At 36.9% G+C, this 19,246-nt stretch overlaps 1 protein-coding gene across 2 annotated transcripts; it reads left to right on the top strand.

Moving 5' to 3' along the window:
• Positions 1 to 1,096: 1,096 nt before the first annotated feature.
• On the top strand, positions 1,097 to 18,658 carry LOC143879851 (AP-1 complex subunit sigma-1-like). 2 transcript variants are annotated; one of them, XM_077382496.1, is made up of 8 exons: positions 1,097 to 1,253; positions 2,321 to 2,443; positions 5,302 to 5,388; positions 17,277 to 17,368; positions 17,464 to 17,572; positions 17,874 to 17,909; positions 18,232 to 18,318; positions 18,403 to 18,658. In XM_077382496.1, the coding sequence occupies exons 2-8, from the start codon at positions 2,441 to 2,443 to the stop codon at positions 18,472 to 18,474; spliced, it is 486 nt and encodes a 161-aa protein (XP_077238611.1). In that variant the 5' UTR covers positions 1,097 to 1,253; positions 2,321 to 2,440; the 3' UTR covers positions 18,475 to 18,658. The 2 variants fall into 2 exon arrangements, with proteins under 2 accessions (XP_077238611.1, XP_077238612.1); XM_077382497.1 differs by having other exon boundaries at positions 1,110 to 1,253; positions 2,367 to 2,443.
• Positions 18,659 to 19,246: the final 588 nt, after the last annotated feature.

Below are 19,246 nucleotides of genomic sequence, written 5' to 3'. Positions count from 1 at the left end.
CTCTGCTGTAGCAGAAGCTGCTACTACTAGTGATGCGATTCGCTCGCTCCGGGTCCTGCGGGGTAGCGCGGTTTGGGTAGTCCGCGCCCGCGCAGTAGGCATCCGCGTACTCTTGCATCCTGCCATTTTTGTGAGTGGGGTGTAAAGACAGCTTTTAGTTCTGGGGTCCCACGGATGACGCCAATCTGTTATGCCTAAAATCGGTAACAGGTACAGCAGTGATGTAAGAGCTGAGCTGGATGACTAGGGGAGCTGAGTCCGGAGGGACCGGAGTGAACGAGGAGTGAGGTGGTCGAGAACGAGTCCTGCTATGAGGGCTGAGTCCTGCACAAGGCAAGCGAGGTCAGAAGACCAGACCGGGTTTTACTCCGGACAGGCCCTTCGACACTCAAGTCAGTATGAGCAGGAGTGAAGGGGAGATGTCTAAGAGTTTAGGGAGAGAAGGGATTTTCGCATTACCCATTGGTCTGAGCTTTGATCCTCTATTTATAGGGAAAATCTGGTGAGGTGTCCTGGACAGGTGTCCAGGACAGGTGGCGGCCTGTGAGAGGCTGGAGTTCACCTACTCCAGGACAGGTGGCAGGCTGTGAGTGGCTGGAGTTCACCTGCTCTGGGACAGGTGGCAGCCTGTGAGTGGCTGGAATTCACCTGCTCTGGGACAGGTGGCAGCCTGTGAGTGGCTGGAGTTCACCTGCTCTGGGACAGGTGGCAGCCTGTGAGTGGCTGGAAATTCACCTGCTCTGGGACAGGTGGCAGCCTGTGAGTGGCTGGTGTTTTTACACCCCATCACTTTTGATCCCCCAAATGTGGCCCACCCCTGTTTCTGGACTCGAGCGTAGGAACCCTTTCGTCATTTTATTTTGGGTTTGGGTGAGAACCAAGAGGCATTCATAAACCGAAATTTTGAAACCATGTTAATGAATATGAGTAATGAGGAGTAGTCGTTACCGTTTTACACTACAAGCGGGGTGGCCCAAGGAAAAAGGGAGCGAATAATATCATTTCCCTTGAATAGTTAGTGAAAAAGAGGAAGGGAAGTTATATATGTGCCCCTTTTTTATCTGGGACAGCTCCATTGTATTTATGAGTATGACTACAATTTTGCCCAAGAAGGGGGCTGTCCGAAATAAGAAAATGCACGAATAGACCATTTCCCTTCAAGAAAGAGTTTTCATTTTTTGGTCCTGAGTTTTTACTCAGATCTCTTTCTGTCCGAGACAAAGGGAAGAACGAGACAGATCCACTGAATTCAGGTCTGTCAGAATCTATTATAATTCCTTTTTTCCCACTTATTGACACAGAGAATTCTGCTTCTGATCGAATTCTGTCTCGTTCTTCTGAAGAATATGTCGATTGAATTGTATGGTTTCTATTTTCCCCCTTTTTAGCTCCATTTTCTAGGGTTTTACATGTGGTATGGAGGGGTTTCTGTTCCAGCTTTAGGTTTCAATTGGGTGTGGATTTTTTATTTTTATTTTATTTTTCTGAAGAAGACGCTAATTGATTTGTGTGATTTCTATCTATTCTTTGTTTTAAATCAATTTCTAGGGTTTTCTTTCCTCTTTATGCTGAATATCTTCTATTGTTATCATCCGCTTGGTTTTAAAAAAACTGGGAGATTGTGTTTCATTTTGGATTGTATTCATCTCACCAATAATAAGACTAGTGAGATTTTTTTTGTAACAACCATGGCATTTTGAATCTGTCATACCTTTCCATTCACAATTTCGTGTACGTATCACAAAAATGACGATGCATAGATCTCGGATTTATGGAACAGAATCATTCAAATTGAAAAAAAAGCACAGATATTGGATTTATGGAATAGAATCATTCAAATTGAACCATTCAAACTCTAATTTAAAGTATAATCACTCATATGGCTAACGATAATTGATTGATAACTGTAAGAAAAAGCCTATGCAGGCAAACAGGCATCCATTGAATACTAATTTCATGGACCCTTTAGGGCCTGTTTAATCAAAGATAATTTTTTCTGGACTGAACTTATTCTCAAACAAGCATTTATTTTATTTTTTGCTCAGGAACTATCCCAGATAGAAACTATCCCGAACTCTGTCTTTAACCTGGAAAAAGAGAGGGTGCAATTTATGTTCTGTTTGAATTGTTTACGAAAAAGGAAACCTTGTAGCTCAGTTATTATCTACTGCAAACAGTGATTGAATTGTTTTTCCTGTTCTCCTTGAGTGTGATATGTGCTTTGGGTTTTCAGTGGTATAAGACTTTGATATTTATCTTTTTTCTTACTTTAGAGGTATGTATTTGATGTTTTTTATTTGTTAAAATTGATGGGTGATAGTGCTTCTAATTGGTCTAATTGCACATTTCCATCCACATTACAAAAGGAAAAAGGTGCTACCTTAAGGGTATTTTTTTTCTCAAAGATTGCGACTGTTCTTCGATCCTTCAATCCCCAACTATGGTAAGGGAATTGTTGAATCTTCTTTTTTTATTTGTTTGTGGCATCTGATTATGCATATCGTTTCCAGTATAATGTTCTCAATCTTTTTTTTTTCCTTCCTGTATCAATCTATTAGATCCAGTTACACCTGTGGAAAATGGAGATCTCTGCATAGAATATATGATGAAATAAAGCCATAAATTTCTGATGAATTCCATATATATATATATTTTTTGAATGGTCAATAATTTCATCAAGGGACCGAGATGGTCAAATACAATCAAAGGAAGAGATAAAATAAGAAAGTAACAGAGCCAAACTTACAAAAGCTAGCAAAATTATGGAAAGCGTCGAGGTGGTAGGAAAGAGAACCACTTTAATGTCATGCCCCCAAACCGAGATTCGGTTCAGTCACATAACAACGCCACATATTCTTCATTAACCATGAATATGTAAGGCATTAAAAAAGAACCATGCAATAAACAGAGCAACTAAATTAGCTAATCCGTAAATAAATGATCAACTGTTAGAGTAAAATAAATGTGGAAACTAAAACTCTTGTCCAAAGGACTACAATGAATTAAACCAACTGAATCAACTAAAAGTTCATTCCTACTAGTACTGTCTCAAATACTGAATAACTTTAAAATCCTAAATTGTGCTTGCTCACTCCCAGAAGCCCACGAATCAAAATATCCTATTGTTCTCCATTTGTAACATAGAATACATGGAATGAGCCAAAGCTCAATGAAATAAACAAGTTCTTACTAACAATTAAATAACAGAAATATCAACATGAAATTCAATAAACATCAAAGTAACAGTTTTCATTGGCATTCTATGTAATCACTGTATAGCTAACTGGCTAGCAACTGGTATAATGAAACTGGCATAACATGCTGATAACTATAATTGTAACTGTCGTGGTAAGACTAGTACTGCTAGACTACATAGTCACAGAACCTGCCCACAATCCCGTGGGAAGCCAAATCCCCACTATGCTCGTGGAAGATCTCACCCTCGAAAGTACTGCAATAATTGTGGCTAGAACCGAGACCCTTCGTAGACTAAAAAAAGTCTCACCCACGCTAGGTTAATCAAAACAGATTCAAACTTGTCCTTAAAGGACCATAACTATTGCATCTCACTCGGACGAACACTATGTCCCGATGCAAAACTATGACTAATAAAGTCATATTGGCATATATTCAGAAATATTTGCTTCACCCGTGGTATTCATCATCAATTTTCTTGTCTGCACATGACAAAATGTTGTGGTGGGAAGGAAACACATACACATCACAGGTAGGCCTTTTGATGTTTTTTCACTTAGGTGCACCTAAGCATCTATGAGCATAAGCCTTCCACATGATAATGATATTAATTTGCTTCCGTCATCATCTTTCGGCCACTCGTCCCCTACAAAACTCCTTGCTGGTATGGATCCCGAGTACTCTCTTCTTCGTTCTTGGGGCTGGATATGCTATGTGCATTTTCGTCAAACACTCTTCGAAAATCTCCCCCCCCCCCCCCCCCGCGACAAATGTATGATGTGCATATTCATTGGTTGTAGCGATAACCATAAGGGGGTTCAAGTGTTATTCTCTGTCTACTAAAGATCATAATCTCACTCCATGTCTCTTTTGATGAGATGGGACTTCTATGGCCTGCCAAACATTCGACTCAGAGCTTAAGAGGGAGAGTTCTACATCTCATTATGTTGCTGATTCTGATGTGGAAGTTGCTGCTTTTGACATTCTTATTCCTTCACATGTTCCTGAACATGTGACAGATACCAAACTTCGTGGTCATTTCGTGCCATACTATGCCAAGCATTATGCTAGATGAAGGCAAAAGCAAGTGTTAGCCATAGACGTCGCCAAAGGCACAATAGAACTTTCACCTTTTATGGAGGCAATCACTAATTAAAGGTTAAAGGTGGATAGAAGCAATGCAAGAAGAAATGAGAGCCATTTACAAGATCAACACTTGTGAGTAGTAACGGAACCTGCAAATAGAAATGTGGTAGGGTGCAAATGGGTGCACAAACTCAAGCAGAAAGCCAGAAACTAGATGAACCCACTCGTATGCACAAGGCCAAATTAGTAGCCAGAAACACTTGGGAGTTGCTTTCCCCATAATCTGCTTACCTTGAAAGAGTGTTTTTGGAATTAGATAAGTTTGTTAGTTTCATGATTTCATCCTATTCATGGAAGCAGGGTATATAGTCTTTGGTTGTCCATATTTGATACCTAGCAATACAGGTTGTTGGTTATATGAGTTAATTTAGGAACTTCATTACGCTCTTGCCCTGATCATTTATCCTGGGCGAAAAACAAACCTATTAAATGTGGTGTCCTTGGCTTCTTGGCTAAGCACTTAAGCCCATGCATGGTTGAGGGTCTAGTTGTTTCGAATTATAATTGACTGGCATTAGGTTCAATATATACAGATACGTATTAAATGTTTTTGGGAACTTTGTCACTGCAGATGTCTTTGAATCAATAAGTGAGATGGGCCTGCCATTTGTACTTCTTTGTGGGTTTTTAACTATTTGGTATGCTGTGATGAATTATCATAGCCTTGTCTCTCTTTTTGCACAGGTCCCTGCGGTTTAGTTTCTGTTATTTTATACTGTACAAGATCTGAGTGCCTTTCTTGCATACTGTGTACTCCCGTATTGAATGATCATGTTTGCCCTGCAATCATTAAAGATTTCTCAGAAATTAGATGGAGTGGACAGTTCTAAATCTAGTGTCTTTTTTTCTTTTTTCTTTTGACAAAACTTGTCTGTCTTTATTTTTTTGTGTAGCTGATACATTTGTGGTTATTTGCATGTCCTGTACTGTAACGAATTATGCTTTTGCATGGTTTTCCAGATTCACTTTGTACTTCTTATTAGTCGACAAGGAAAAGTGAGGTTGACAAAATGGTATTCTCCGTACTCACAGAAGGAAAGAACCAAGGCAAGCAATGTGCATATTCCATGATTTGGTCTTCCTTCCCCGTTTTGCAATTGCATATTTTGAATGCATTTTCTTGCCTTTACTTCTGGCTTTGCTTTGGGTGGAAAAAATGTTTACTTTCCAAATCTCCAGAAGACTTGTGGTTTACATGAGACTTCCAACTTTCTTTTTCTTGTTAGCATGATGAAAATATAAGAAACCAAATTGTCTGCCTTCCCAATGTACAGTTCTTGTTTGACTTGTCCTGTCCTATAATAGAGTAATTTATTAGTAAGCCCTCAAATAAAGATGTTTTTTGTGGAAAGAGATATAAGTTAGAGAATTTTAGTTATTGATTTTATCTCTTTCAATTTAGTGCGTCTCTTTATAACATCTTGTGCAAAAACTTTTGGTTTGTATACAATCTCTGTTTCGAGGTAATTGATGAGCACATTTATGTGTGAATTGTAGGTGTAAAAAGCATGCATATTTGATAATTAAAGCGGTGCTACTAATGTATTTTGTGTGTTTCTGGTGTTGCAGGGTTATTTATGGATTTTCACGGAAAATAGAGCTAAGGAGATGAAATTCCTAAGGAAAACAATCAATTTTCAAGAAAATCTAAAATTTCAAGATACTTTGGTGGCCGAGTTCAAGATGCTCTAACTGGGTTGAATTTAACGGTTCAGATTACCTTATTGGAGTTATTTAAGGGAAGCAATCAAGTTACATGGTGGACCATTAAATTGGATGGCTCGGATCAGCTATGGAAATGATTTAGAGGGTGCACTTGATTACCATCACGGCCCATTAAATGAATAGTTTAGATCATCCAATAGAAATGGTTTGGGAAAAGTCCGTCAAAGCTCATAGTCTAGATGGTTTGGATTAGCGAACAAGTGGCCCCTAAAAGTAGTTTTTATCACTAATATTTGGATGGTCTAGATTGTTCTTTGGAATTATTCAAAAGGCACAATCCTATTTACCTTGCAGCCAACAAATTGGATGGTTGGATTGTCCTATGAAAACCAATTTGGGTACTTTTAAATGGGCGGTGTGGATCGTTCTACGAAGATGAATTAGGGGTGCAACCACTCTATATTATCGCCCATCATTTGTACGGTTTAGATCATCATACGACAATGGGTGAGGTGCGTCATTAATTTATCTTGTAGCCCAACATAATGAGCGGTTTGGATCATCTTACGGAAATAATCCAAGGGATCTATTTATGGACCATCCAATGAACAGTTCAGATTGCCTTGTAGAAACGATTAAGGGGCATAACCTCTCTGCATGGAAGGGGGTTTTAAATAAATGGACGGTCACATCATCATATGGAAGTTGCTTATGGGATTTTTGGACATATATATGATGGAGGGGCAGTTTTGCCATTTAGAGAATAACCAAATATCTTAAATAGGAATTGCACTAAGAAAGAGATGGTTCGAATTTGAAGAAATATCCGTATATGTATTGGGGCCTACTTTCTCAACTCACATATTATATTTAAAGAAGGTTCTTTGTGGCAGTAGATGGAAAGGGCAACTAAATTTTCCATTGGATTCTTATGTGAGTACATGCATGCACGTACAGTTCTATTGAGATGGGATTTTCGAAAGCACATGCAAAGGGGGCGTAAATATCAGTTTCCTTATATTCATGGTGGGCCCCACGTTATTCTAACGATGTTTGCAAATCCAGCGTGCTCCAAGGCAGAAACTTTTAATATTAGAATGGGGTGCGAGTATAAAATAAACAAGGAGTGTGGATATCATCAACAAGCAGCCCTCAACTTTGGCAATTGCCATATTGTGTTACAACAATAGTGGGACCCATTTACAGTTTGGAAATTACCAAATACATGCAAAACTCTCTACAACCCACGTTTCCTTTTGAAAGAAATAGCAACTTCCTAATTGCTATACATGCATTTGTGGGACCCACTTGAAGATTAAAAATAGCATTCCACGGTTTTGGATTCAAAAATAGCTTGTCTTATATGTTATATAATGCAAATGGGACCCACTTACTAACTTGTTTTACTTGTTTGCACATTTAATATAGGTTGGGCCCACCATGAAGAATGAGAGAAAGTTGCTAAATTCCCACCCATTTATACGTAAGAGAAGAGGAAAAAGTCAACAAAAATGGCCCAAATTACCAAGACAAGGTACAAAGTTGCTGAAATTATACACACAAGGTGGAAGTTGCTAAAATTTCAAAGATGCCAAGTTATTTTTGTGAACTTCCTTGGGGCTTGTAAATAGAAAGAGATTCCCTCCATATATTGGTGAAAAGAATAAAAAAGAACTCTCCTCTCTATCACCATTCTCTCTACAATTCTCCTCTCTCTCCATTCTCTCTTATTCTCTACCACTCTCAAGCACTCTCTCTTGTTCTTTCTTGTTTTCTTTCATCTTTTTATCTCTTCAACCAAAGATCAACCATCCAAGGCTCCACTCCAAGGTGACATCAAGAGATGGAGAATGACAAGTTGGCCGTTGCTTGAAGGAGAAAAAGACTAAGTTTTTCTTTTATTTTGTTCTTTATTTCAAGCTTCAATTTGATGTATTTTTAGTTTATTTGCCCATTAGTGAAGAAGTTATTTTCTTTTTATTTTTCTTTTTAAGTTCTTATATGGCACTTCTTCCCTTCTCTATCCCCTTTATTTTTGTTTCTTTAGCCTTCTCCATGAGTAGCTAAACCCACTATACTTAGGGTTTAGATGAAGCCATAGGGAAGGAGAATGAGAAGTAATTAAAACCAGTGGCTTATCTAACAAATTATGTAGAGTTTTGTTTTTGTACAAATCCCAATCATCCATGCCATTGGCTTTCCCCTTTCGTATGGATGATTGTTGATTGACAAAGACTAAATTCTATATAATTAATATAAATTAGAGGGTTAATTCGATTAAATACTCATAAATAATTACATCTTTTAGATCTTATTATTTATTGACTGTTTAGTTGGATTTTCAACCTAATTCAAAATAGTTGTTTTAATTAATCAATCTAATCCAAACCCATGGTGGATTCTAACCCTAAGTAATATTTTATATTGAATTAAGATTTTTACATTATTCCAAATTACTTTTGCAATTTTCCAATTAACTTAGGCCTTTAGAATTTTAATTTTCTAATAAGATTAGATAAGTAGTTAACAAAGATTATTAGAATTTTGGCACACTTTGCCTAAATTAAGATTTCCAAATCAAGATCGTAGTTGAATTTGATTCTTAGATTGAATAGAATACACGCTTATATATAGTGTTGGCTCCGAGGTCTAAGTCCACGGAAATCCTGAGATTTTGCCAGGCAACAGTATATCATAGCTAGTATTCTAATCGGTACAAGAATAGGATTGACAACTAGATTTCTCTTCCTTGAGTTCGACCCGTATTTACACGATCCGTGCACTTGCGGTTATTTAATATTTCAATCAAGTTTTTGGCGCCGCTGCCGGGGAAGAGAGTTGCATTAGAATCTTAATTATTCGAAGTGTTAGATTAGTAGTTATTTTTAGTTTAGTTATATTTTTGGTTTCTTGCCTATCCATCTCTCTTACTTGGTTTTCTTGTGTTTATGAGTGAAGGTTGGGTGCGGAACTCGGCCAATCGACTAGAAAGATCAAACCGGTTAGAGACGGCGGAAGACATCGCACAAAATCCAAATCAAGTAGTCATGGCGGAAGAACAAGAGACACCCAAGAGTTTGCGCGATCGCTTCTATCCGGCCCGAACCGCGCAACCTTCATGCATACGTCTGCCTGCTGTGCAGGGAAATAATTTTGAACTCAAATCCCAATTCATCACCATGTTACCTCATTTTCATGGGCTACCTTCTGAGGATGCCTATCTATTTCTTAGGGAGTTTGAGGAAGTGTGTGTCCTCATTAAAATGCAGCAACTCTCAGATGATGCGGTAAAGCTTAGATTTATCACTTTTTCACTCAAGGATGGGGCTAAGAAATGGCTCTATGGTCTTCCCACCAATTCTATCACTACTTGGGAAGAATTCACTGTTGCCTTTCTTAAAAAGTTCTTTCCTATGCATAAAACGAATAAACTAAGGAATGACATTCTTCAGTTTAGGCAAAAACCCCATGAGTCTTTTTCCAAGTTCATGGAGAGGTTTAAGGATCTTCTCCAAGAGTGCCCTCACCACGGACTTGACACTTGGCATTTATGCCAAATTATTTATGAGGGTATTGACTATCAAACCAAGCAGTTGTTAGAATCTATGTGCCCAACAGGATTTACATCATATACGGATGAAAATGATGCTTGGAACTTTTTAATTGAATTAGCTGAAAAGACTCGTGAGTGGGAATCAACTCAAGAGAGTGAAAGAGCCATTGGTAAGGGTTTCATTGAGGGTACTGTAGCTAAAGAGGCTCACCTAGATATTCTTATCAAAAGGCTAGAAGCCATAGTGGTTAAGGGACCTTCACAGGTCCATCAAATTGCACATAGTGTTCCTATGTGCAATTGGTGTCAAGCCACGGACCATGTCATGGAAGAGTGCCCAACTCTTGCTAAATTTGGTAATTCTAATGAAAATGCAAGTGCCTTGTTTTTAAATAATCCATATAGTAGCACATATAATCCGGGATGGAGGAATCATCCCAACTTTTCTTGGAATCAAGGGAATTATCAAGGAGGGCCATCAAATTTCCAAGGTCAAGGCCAATTTGGCCAACCTAGGCCCACCTTCCCTTCTATGAATGTTCGACTACCCCTAACCACACCTCCACCTTTTCAAAACCCAATTTTAAATAATGTTTCAAATCAGCAACCACCGGGTTTTCCAAAACAAGGGGAGTCGGCACGCATAACTTCCTTAGAAAAGAGCATAGAACTTCTCACTAGCACTTTCATGACAAGCCAACACAATATGGAGAAACAAATCTCCCAACTTGCCATGGCCTTGCATGAAAGGGAAAAGGGGAAGATGCCAAGTCAACCAGTTCCTAATCCAAGGAATGTGGCCATAAATGGAAATCAACAACCACAGGTAAATCAGTTGAATGCCATGCAACCAAACTTGCCGCAGCAGGAGCCCTCCGATCACTGTAACACTGTATTTGCTTTAAGGAGTGGCAGAGAATATCAAAGGGAGGAGGGCAGATCCGAACCTTCTAAAGATGCTCAAGAATCTCCACTTAAGGTAAGTAAAGAGTCATCCTCCATTTGTTCCGAAGAAGAGCCCGAACAGGTAAGTACAGAGCAGGCAGTTTCTCCACCTGAAAAAGAGTATGTGCCTAAAGCTCCTTTTCCAAGGAGACTTGCTAATAATAAAAATGTGGCTGCTAAGGAGAAAATTTTAAATATGTTTAAACAAGTGCAAATTAATATTCCATTGTTAGATGCGATTTCCGAAGTCCCGACTTATGCCAAAGTTTTAAAAGACTTGTGCACACAAAAGCGCAAGTCTAATGTACCCAAGAAGGCATTCTTGGCTGCAAACATTAGTTCCATCTTGTCTCAACAGATGGTGGCTAAGTACAAGGACCCGGGATGTCCTACCATTGCATGCACTATTGGAAATACTCATATTAATCATGCTCTTTTAGATTTAGGGGCCAGTGTGAATTTATTACCTCTTTCTGTTTTTAAACAATTAGGATTAGGAGAACTCAAACCCACCACCGTCACTCTTCAGTTGGCGGATAGATCAATGAAGAAACCGAAAGGGATGGTTGAGGATGTCCTAGTTAAAGTAGGAGAGTTCTTATTTCCTGTAGATTTCATTGTGCTAGAAACTGAGCCCGTTGCTAATATCAAGGATCAAATTCCTATAATTCTTGGTAGGCCTTTCCTTGCTACGAGCAACGCCTTAATTGATTGTAGAAATGGTTTAATGAAATTAACTTTTGGGAATGCTTCCATGGACTTTAATGTTTTTAGATTAGGTAAGCAACCTAATTTACAAGAAGAAATTAATATGTTGCACTCCTCTCCTGAGACTAATTGTGAAAATATTTTGAATGCAGGATTTGAAGAAGCTCTGGATGAAGAAGGCTTGGAGAATGCAAGAGATATAGGGGACTCCTTTTCTGATGACCTTAGCATCCAACAAATAGAATTTGGAGCATCCCTATCTCCGCCCCTTCCCAAGCCTCCACCCAAAAAGGCCCCACAGTTAAATTTGCCGCCTTTGCATTCAAATTTAAGAAAAGCATATTTGGGTAAGACTTGCACATCTCCTGTGACAATCAAAATGGACTTAAACTCGACCCAAGAAGAAGAGTTAATTAATTTTTTAAAAGAAAATAAGGACTCTACTTGGAAGGACAAGTTTCATTTACTCAGATTGAAGTCCTTTGTTGAGTTACCAAGATCTAATTTAGAAGAGGTCATGGATCTTCATGAGCCTCTTTATTCAAATCTCTCTTAAAAGAAAAAGATACGCCCCTCTCTTCTCTTTATTGTCCTTGTTTCTATTTTTGCATGCATTGAGGACACTGCATGATTCAAGTATGGGGGGGTAGCTTTTAGAAACTTTCTTTTCTAATCTTTTCTATAGTTAAAGTTAGAAATTTTCTTTTCCTTTTGTTTTTGGTAATTTTTCAAATTAGAAAGAACTTGGTATTCTTAAAAAGAAAGTTGTTTTCCTATTTTAAGAAAGAAAGTTTGTGGATATTTTAATTTTGGAATTTAAAAAATTAGAAAGAATACTTTCCTTTCTTAGTTTTGCTTTCTTTTGGAATCTTTCTTTTAAAAGGATTTGAATAAGAAATAGAAATAGAAACTTGCTTTTTATATGGTATGGATAAAAAGGAAAGAAAGGTTGAAACAAAAGAAAGAAAGAATGATTTTTAGAAAGTTTGCTTCTTGATTATAGTTTTGATTTGTAGCCTTTTTGACTTGAGCTATTAAGTCTGAAGGGTTTTTATGCCTAGTTCCTTAAAGCCAACTGGCTTGAGAGCAACTGACTGAAAACTACATACATGGGTCAATTAGAAAGCTTAATAAATCAAAGCATTGCACGTAATCAAAGGTAAAGTTTGGACTCATATGCATCAATGTCTATGACATATGCAAATCAAAGATTAGTCGGACACTGCTTAGTAGCCTGGGTGTCTGGTGCATGCCCTGCATGTCATTCACGCCAAAAGCAGTAGAGGATTACAAAAAAAAAAAAATGAGTTCTATTCTTAGAAACTATGGGAAAAGTTGAAAGTATGGTGGACCATATAAATTTGTAAGTTTTCTACGAAGTTTCCGAATCAAATTTCTTTTATGGTACGATTACATCAGAGACAAGTTTAAGGGAGCAAAGTAGGACAAATTCAAAAGAGGATTCCTTGATTAAAATATTTTTCTAATTTTTCCGACTTGGGATAGGATGCAAAGTTTAAGTATATATGTATTCTTGTTCTTCTATTTTGAGTAATTTATCAAACAAATAAAAAGGATTAGAAATTTTTGGCTTTATTCTATAGTGAGATTTAAAAAGAAAAGTTTATTTTTAGAATTTTGTGTGTATATTCACTGCAAACACTCACGAGACACAACTCGTCCACTAGGGTAACCTGGGGGTTTAAAGGCTTGTTGCACGCGCTAAGTGCAATCGTGATTCCTACGAAAGTGAGTTAGGATTTTATTTTTATTTAGTTTTTGTGTTTGTTTTAGTTTTTCTTTTTGTTTGCTTGAGGACAAGCAAAACTTAAGTATGGGGGAATCTGATGAGCACATTTATGTGTGAATTGTAGGTGTAAAAAGCATGCATATTTGATAATTAAAGCGGTGCTACTAATGTATTTTGTGTGTTTCTGGTGTTGCAGGGTTATTTATGGATTTTCACGGAAAATAGAGCTAAGGAGATGAAATTCCTAAGGAAAACAATCAATTTTCAAGAAAATCTAAAATTTCAAGATACTTTGGTGGCCGAGTTCAAGATGCTCTAACTGGGTTGAATTTAACGGTTCAGATTACCTTATTGGAGTTATTTAAGGGAAGCAATCAAGTTACATGGTGGACCATTAAATTGGATGGCTCGGATCAGCTATGGAAATGATTTAGAGGGTGCACTTGATTACCATCACGGCCCATTAAATGAATAGTTTAGATCATCCAATAGAAATGGTTTGGGAAAAGTCCGTCAAAGCTCATAGTCTAGATGGTTTGGATTAGCGAACAAGTGGCCCCTAAAAGTAGTTTTTATCACTAATATTTGGATGGTCTAGATTGTTCTTTGGAATTATTCAAAAGGCACAATCCTATTTACCTTGCAGCCAACAAATTGGATGGTTGGATTGTCCTATGAAAACCAATTTGGGTACTTTTAAATGGGCGGTGTGGATCGTTCTACGAAGATGAATTAGGGGTGCAACCACTCTATATTATCGCCCATCATTTGTACGGTTTAGATCATCATACGACAATGGGTGAGGTGCGTCATTAATTTATCTTGTAGCCCAACATAATGAGCGGTTTGGATCATCTTACGGAAATAATCCAAGGGATCTATTTATGGACCATCCAATGAACAGTTCAGATTGCCTTGTAGAAACGATTAAGGGGCATAACCTCTCTGCATGGAAGGGGGTTTTAAATAAATGGACGGTCACATCATCATATGGAAGTTGCTTATGGGATTTTTGGACATATATATGATGGAGGGGCAGTTTTGCCATTTAGAGAATAACCAAATATCTTAAATAGGAATTGCACTAAGAAAGAGATGGTTCGAATTTGAAGAAATATCCGTATATGTATTGGGGCCTACTTTCTCAACTCACATATTATATTTAAAGAAGGTTCTTTGTGGCAGTAGATGGAAAGGGCAACTAAATTTTCCATTGGATTCTTATGTGAGTACATGCATGCACGTACAGTTCTATTGAGATGGGATTTTCGAAAGCACATGCAAAGGGGGCGTAAATATCAGTTTCCTTATATTCATGGTGGGCCCCACGTTATTCTAACGATGTTTGCAAATCCAGCGTGCTCCAAGGCAGAAACTTTTAATATTAGAATGGGGTGCGAGTATAAAATAAACAAGGAGTGTGGATATCATCAACAAGCAGCCCTCAACTTTGGCAATTGCCATATTGTGTTACAACAATAGTGGGACCCATTTACAGTTTGGAAATTACCAAATACATGCAAAACTCTCTACAACCCACGTTTCCTTTTGAAAGAAATAGCAACTTCCTAATTGCTATACATGCATTTGTGGGACCCACTTGAAGATTAAAAATAGCATTCCACGGTTTTGGATTCAAAAATAGCTTGTCTTATATGTTATATAATGCAAATGGGACCCACTTACTAACTTGTTTTACTTGTTTGCACATTTAATATAGGTTGGGCCCACCATGAAGAATGAGAGAAAGTTGCTAAATTCCCACCCATTTATACGTAAGAGAAGAGGAAAAAGTCAACAAAAATGGCCCAAATTACCAAGACAAGGTACAAAGTTGCTGAAATTATACACACAAGGTGGAAGTTGCTAAAATTTCAAAGATGCCAAGTTATTTTTGTGAACTTCCTTGGGGCTTGTAAATAGAAAGAGATTCCCTCCATATATTGGTGAAAAGAATAAAAAAGAACTCTCCTCTCTATCACCATTCTCTCTACAATTCTCCTCTCTCTCCATTCTCTCTTATTCTCTACCACTCTCAAGCACTCTCTCTTGTTCTTTCTTGTTTTCTTTCATCTTTTTATCTCTTCAACCAAAGATCAACCATCCAAGGCTCCACTCCAAGGTGACATCAAGAGATGGAGAATGACAAGTTGGCCGTTGCTTGAAGGAGAAAAAGACTAAGTTTTTCTTTTATTTTGTTCTTTATTTCAAGCTTCAATTTGATGTATTTTTAGTTTATTTGCCCATTAGTGAAGAAGTTATTTTCTTTTTATTTTTCTTTTTAAGTTCTTATATGGCACTTCTTCCCTTCTCTATCCCCTTTATTTTTGTTTCTTTAGCCTTCTCCATGAGTAGCTAAACCCACTATACTTAGGGTTTAGATGAAGCCATAGGGAAGGAGAATGAGAAGTAATTAAAACCAGTGGCTTATCTAACAAATTATGTAGAGTTTTGTTTTTGTACAAATCCCAATCATCCATGCCATTGGCTTTCCCCTTTCGTATGGATGATTGTTGATTGACAAAGACTAAATTCTATATAATTAATATAAATTAGAGGGTTAATTCGATTAAATACTCATAAATAATTACATCTTTTAGATCTTATTATTTATTGACTGTTTAGTTGGATTTTCAACCTAATTCAAAATAGTTGTTTTAATTAATCAATCTAATCCAAACCCATGGTGGATTCTAACCCTAAGTAATATTTTATATTGAATTAAGATTTTTACATTATTCCAAATTACTTTTGCAATTTTCCAATTAACTTAGGCCTTTAGAATTTTAATTTTCTAATAAGATTAGATAAGTAGTTAACAAAGATTATTAGAATTTTGGCACACTTTGCCTAAATTAAGATTTCCAAATCAAGATCGTAGTTGAATTTGATTCTTAGATTGAATAGAATACACGCTTATATATAGTGTTGGCTCCGAGGTCTAAGTCCACGGAAATCCTGAGATTTTGCCAGGCAACAGTATATCATAGCTAGTATTCTAATCGGTACAAGAATAGGATTGACAACTAGATTTCTCTTCCTTGAGTTCGACCCGTATTTACACGATCCGTGCACTTGCGGTTATTTAATATTTCAATCAGTAATGCATATACATTCATCAACACAATGATGTATGTATTTTACCCTATATGTAGAGGTAAAAATATGTTCTAATATATAATTTCGTAATAAGGACACTCAAAATAATATTGTCAGTTAAAAGATATTAGATATTATTTGTTATTAACCAAGTTGGTTTCTCAAAAATCTTATTTAATATTGATGTATTAGTTTATAAAATAGTAATTATTAGAGGGCCATCTGTGGTTCTGGTGATTCCTTTGAGTGGAATACTTACTGTTTGACAAATTATCTGCTAGAAGTTCAGATTTCTAATTAGCTGGCCATCAGGATTAGAACTTTAAAGTGGCGTTTGGAGAATTCAGAGTTCATTTGTTTTTTTTTGTTTTTCTGTTTTGTGCACACTGAAAATTCTAAGTTGTTATACTTTCAACTGATTGTTCTCTTCCCTTCTCCATTTTAGCTGTAACTTATGGTGTAGAATTAAGTTTGTAGATTCAAATAATACTGTGGTTGTGATCGAGCTGGTTGGCATTTCATTCATATTTTGAAGATCCATTGGGCTTCTCGGCCAAAACAAATTATTCATGGTTTTTGCACAGAGACTGTTTTAAAGAAATTGTGATTTATGTCCAAAAATTTCATTTTTTCATGAAAAAGATTGCGAACTATTTGAAAAGTTGAGTTTTTTTTCCGAATAAATTGTGATTTTCTTTTTTTTTTAAATAATAAAATATGAATTTTCTGAATAAAATATGCTTTCTTTTTCTATCTTCTGCGAAAATACCTATTATCTTGCAAAAAATTAAACAACTATTAAAATCCAACCTAACAAGACTTGAACCCAAGACCCTAACGAAAAATACCCATGCACTTACTACCATATGTCCATATAATCTACAAATATTATTTTATTGGAAAGGTATATAAATGTCCATTTCAAAAAAAAGAAAAAAAGAAGTATATAGATGTCCAAAAGATGTTTCAATTTTGAACTATCCTGAACCTTCCAAACATTTGCCTTAAATTATTCTTGAATCTTAGCTGATCAAATGGAAAGAATCACAGCGAGTTTCTGAGAACTAAACACTTGCCTTAAATTATTCTTGAATCTGAGCTGATCAAATGGAAAGAAGCATAGTGATCTTCTAGGAACTAGTGTTGTGTGATTTTCGTATTTCTTACTGTCTTCTGGTATTTATGTGCCTTTTCTGCATCTATTGTTTTGCGAAGGTACTGCGAGAGCTGAGTGGAGTGATTCTTACCCGCGGTCCAAAGCTCTGTAATTTTGTCGAGTGGAGAGGATACAAAGTGGTGTATAAAAGGTAATGCAAGTGTTACTTAGATGTGTGTGTTGGCAGAAACTTACTTGACTTTCTTGCTGACAAAATTGATTTTGTTTTGTAATCATCATATGCAGATATGCCAGCCTCTACTTCTGCATGTGTATTGACCCTGATGACAACGAACTCGAGATTCTTGAAATAATTCACCATTTTGTTGAGATACTAGACCGATATTTTGGCAGTGTGAGCAAATGATCACCAGTCATGATTATTATAACAGAATCAATAGCTTGCTCATTTAACTTCATACATATATATGTACTGAAATTGGCACTACCATGTATTGATAATGAGGTAAATTCACCTTGTCATTTCTTTTTTATTTGGCTGCTGAGAGCTTTTTGGGAATTGGTATAGCTTTTGACGGCTGGTTAAATAATAAACGACAGGGTTAGTTCGGCTCATTATCAAAACAAGGTAGTTCCAATATCAGTATTTTATATTATATTATTTATTTCCTTAATTCATTTGTTCCTGCTTTCAGGTTTGTGAGTTGGACTTGATCTTTAATTTTCACAAGGTAATTTCTTGAACCCATTCTTTCTGAATCTCCTTTTCTCCTAAAAAAACCACTGGCTCGAGGTTAACGCTTTTGAGGTTTTAGGGCAGCCACATGCATCTTTTTTTTAGATTAATAACCCCTTGAAACAATGGTTTAAGGATATTACTGTGAAATGGAGGAACAATATTTTTTTAAGTGTCCATGACTTGACATTTAAATCCTTGTTTACAACTACCAATAGTAATGTTATGGCACTAAAATCTTAAACCCCAGCAAACCAGAGTTGCACAATTAGTGTTAAAAATTCATATTTAGATATCACTTGACTGTTCATTTTTAGGCATACTATATACTGGATGAAATTCTGATTGCTGGAGAACTTCAAGAGTCGAGCAAGAAAACAGTTGCGCGAGTTATAGCTGCGCAGGTATGTGTGTTTTTCTTGGCTGTATCTTGTATGATGCCTTTGATTCGTGAGAATATGTTGACAAAAAATGGTTTTGTGTTTCAGGATTCTTTGGTGGAGACTGCGAAAGAGGAGGCTGGTTCCATAAGCAATATGATTGCGCAGGCCACGAAATAGAGAATGGCATTTCATATATAAGACAAACTGGCATGTGTGTCGTTTTTAATTTGAGGGTTGTCTATACTCTATACCAGTCTCCGAATGAATCCAAGAGATAGCCTTTCTGCTTCTCTACATAATTGTTCTATAGGGCAAAAGCTTAAATTGCAATTTGATTTAATTCTTGAGCATGCTTACTTAATTTTGGGGCCCACCTAGCATCTTATTTGACTGCCCTCACTAGGTGAAAAATCTTGAAAATATGGTACACCGGGGTGGTTTGGATAGGCCGTAGGTGGATTATTTTGAATCCGGTTTTAGTTTGAAAACAGTGTAAAAGAGGGTTCTTCGTCAAGCTGCTGTAGGCTGTCCGGACAGTGTTTCTTAGATTTTAAGTAAGAAATCCAGGTTTTAGAAATCTCTCCCCTATCCCGAGACTTCTAAAACCTGGAAACGGGATGCTCTTCGGTTCAAAGACAAGTAGGGGCGAGAAATCAACAAACGACAGCTGTTCTCCTTTTTCTCTCATCTTCCATCTAAGATTTTGAGGAAATCTAGGATTCTAAAATCTGTGTATACATACGGCCTTACATTGTATGCCAAGAAAGCAAAGGGAACAATATTGGTTGTATGCTGTTTGGTAGTTTGCTCGCTGGCATTTTGGGAGATTGGCTACCATGCAATTTTATTCCATGGAATATATGAGGTTCCGTGTGTCTTTGCGTGTGGGAGAGAGAGATCCATGAAAAACAATGGGAAGTGATATATCCAACCCCCCACCCCCTTTTTT

The sequence above is a fragment of the Tasmannia lanceolata genome, unplaced genomic scaffold (assembly GCF_043159265.1).
Source record: "Tasmannia lanceolata isolate RefF3 unplaced genomic scaffold, GAP_Taslan_0.1 ptg000006l, whole genome shotgun sequence".
Lineage (NCBI taxonomy): Eukaryota > Viridiplantae > Streptophyta > Magnoliopsida > Canellales > Winteraceae > Tasmannia > Tasmannia lanceolata.
The sequence above is the reverse complement of the archived record's forward strand: the minus strand, read 5'-3'. Positions and strand labels throughout refer to the sequence as shown.

Coding starts and splice junctions, on each gene's coding strand:
- LOC143879851 (XM_077382496.1), top strand. Junction 17,573..17,873: donor TAGACCGATATTTTGGCAGT/GTGAGCAAATGA, acceptor TCCTGCTTTCAG/GTTTGTGAGTTGGACTTGAT. Junction 18,319..18,402: donor CGCGAGTTATAGCTGCGCAG/GTATGTGTGTTT, acceptor TTTGTGTTTCAG/GATTCTTTGGTGGAGACTGC.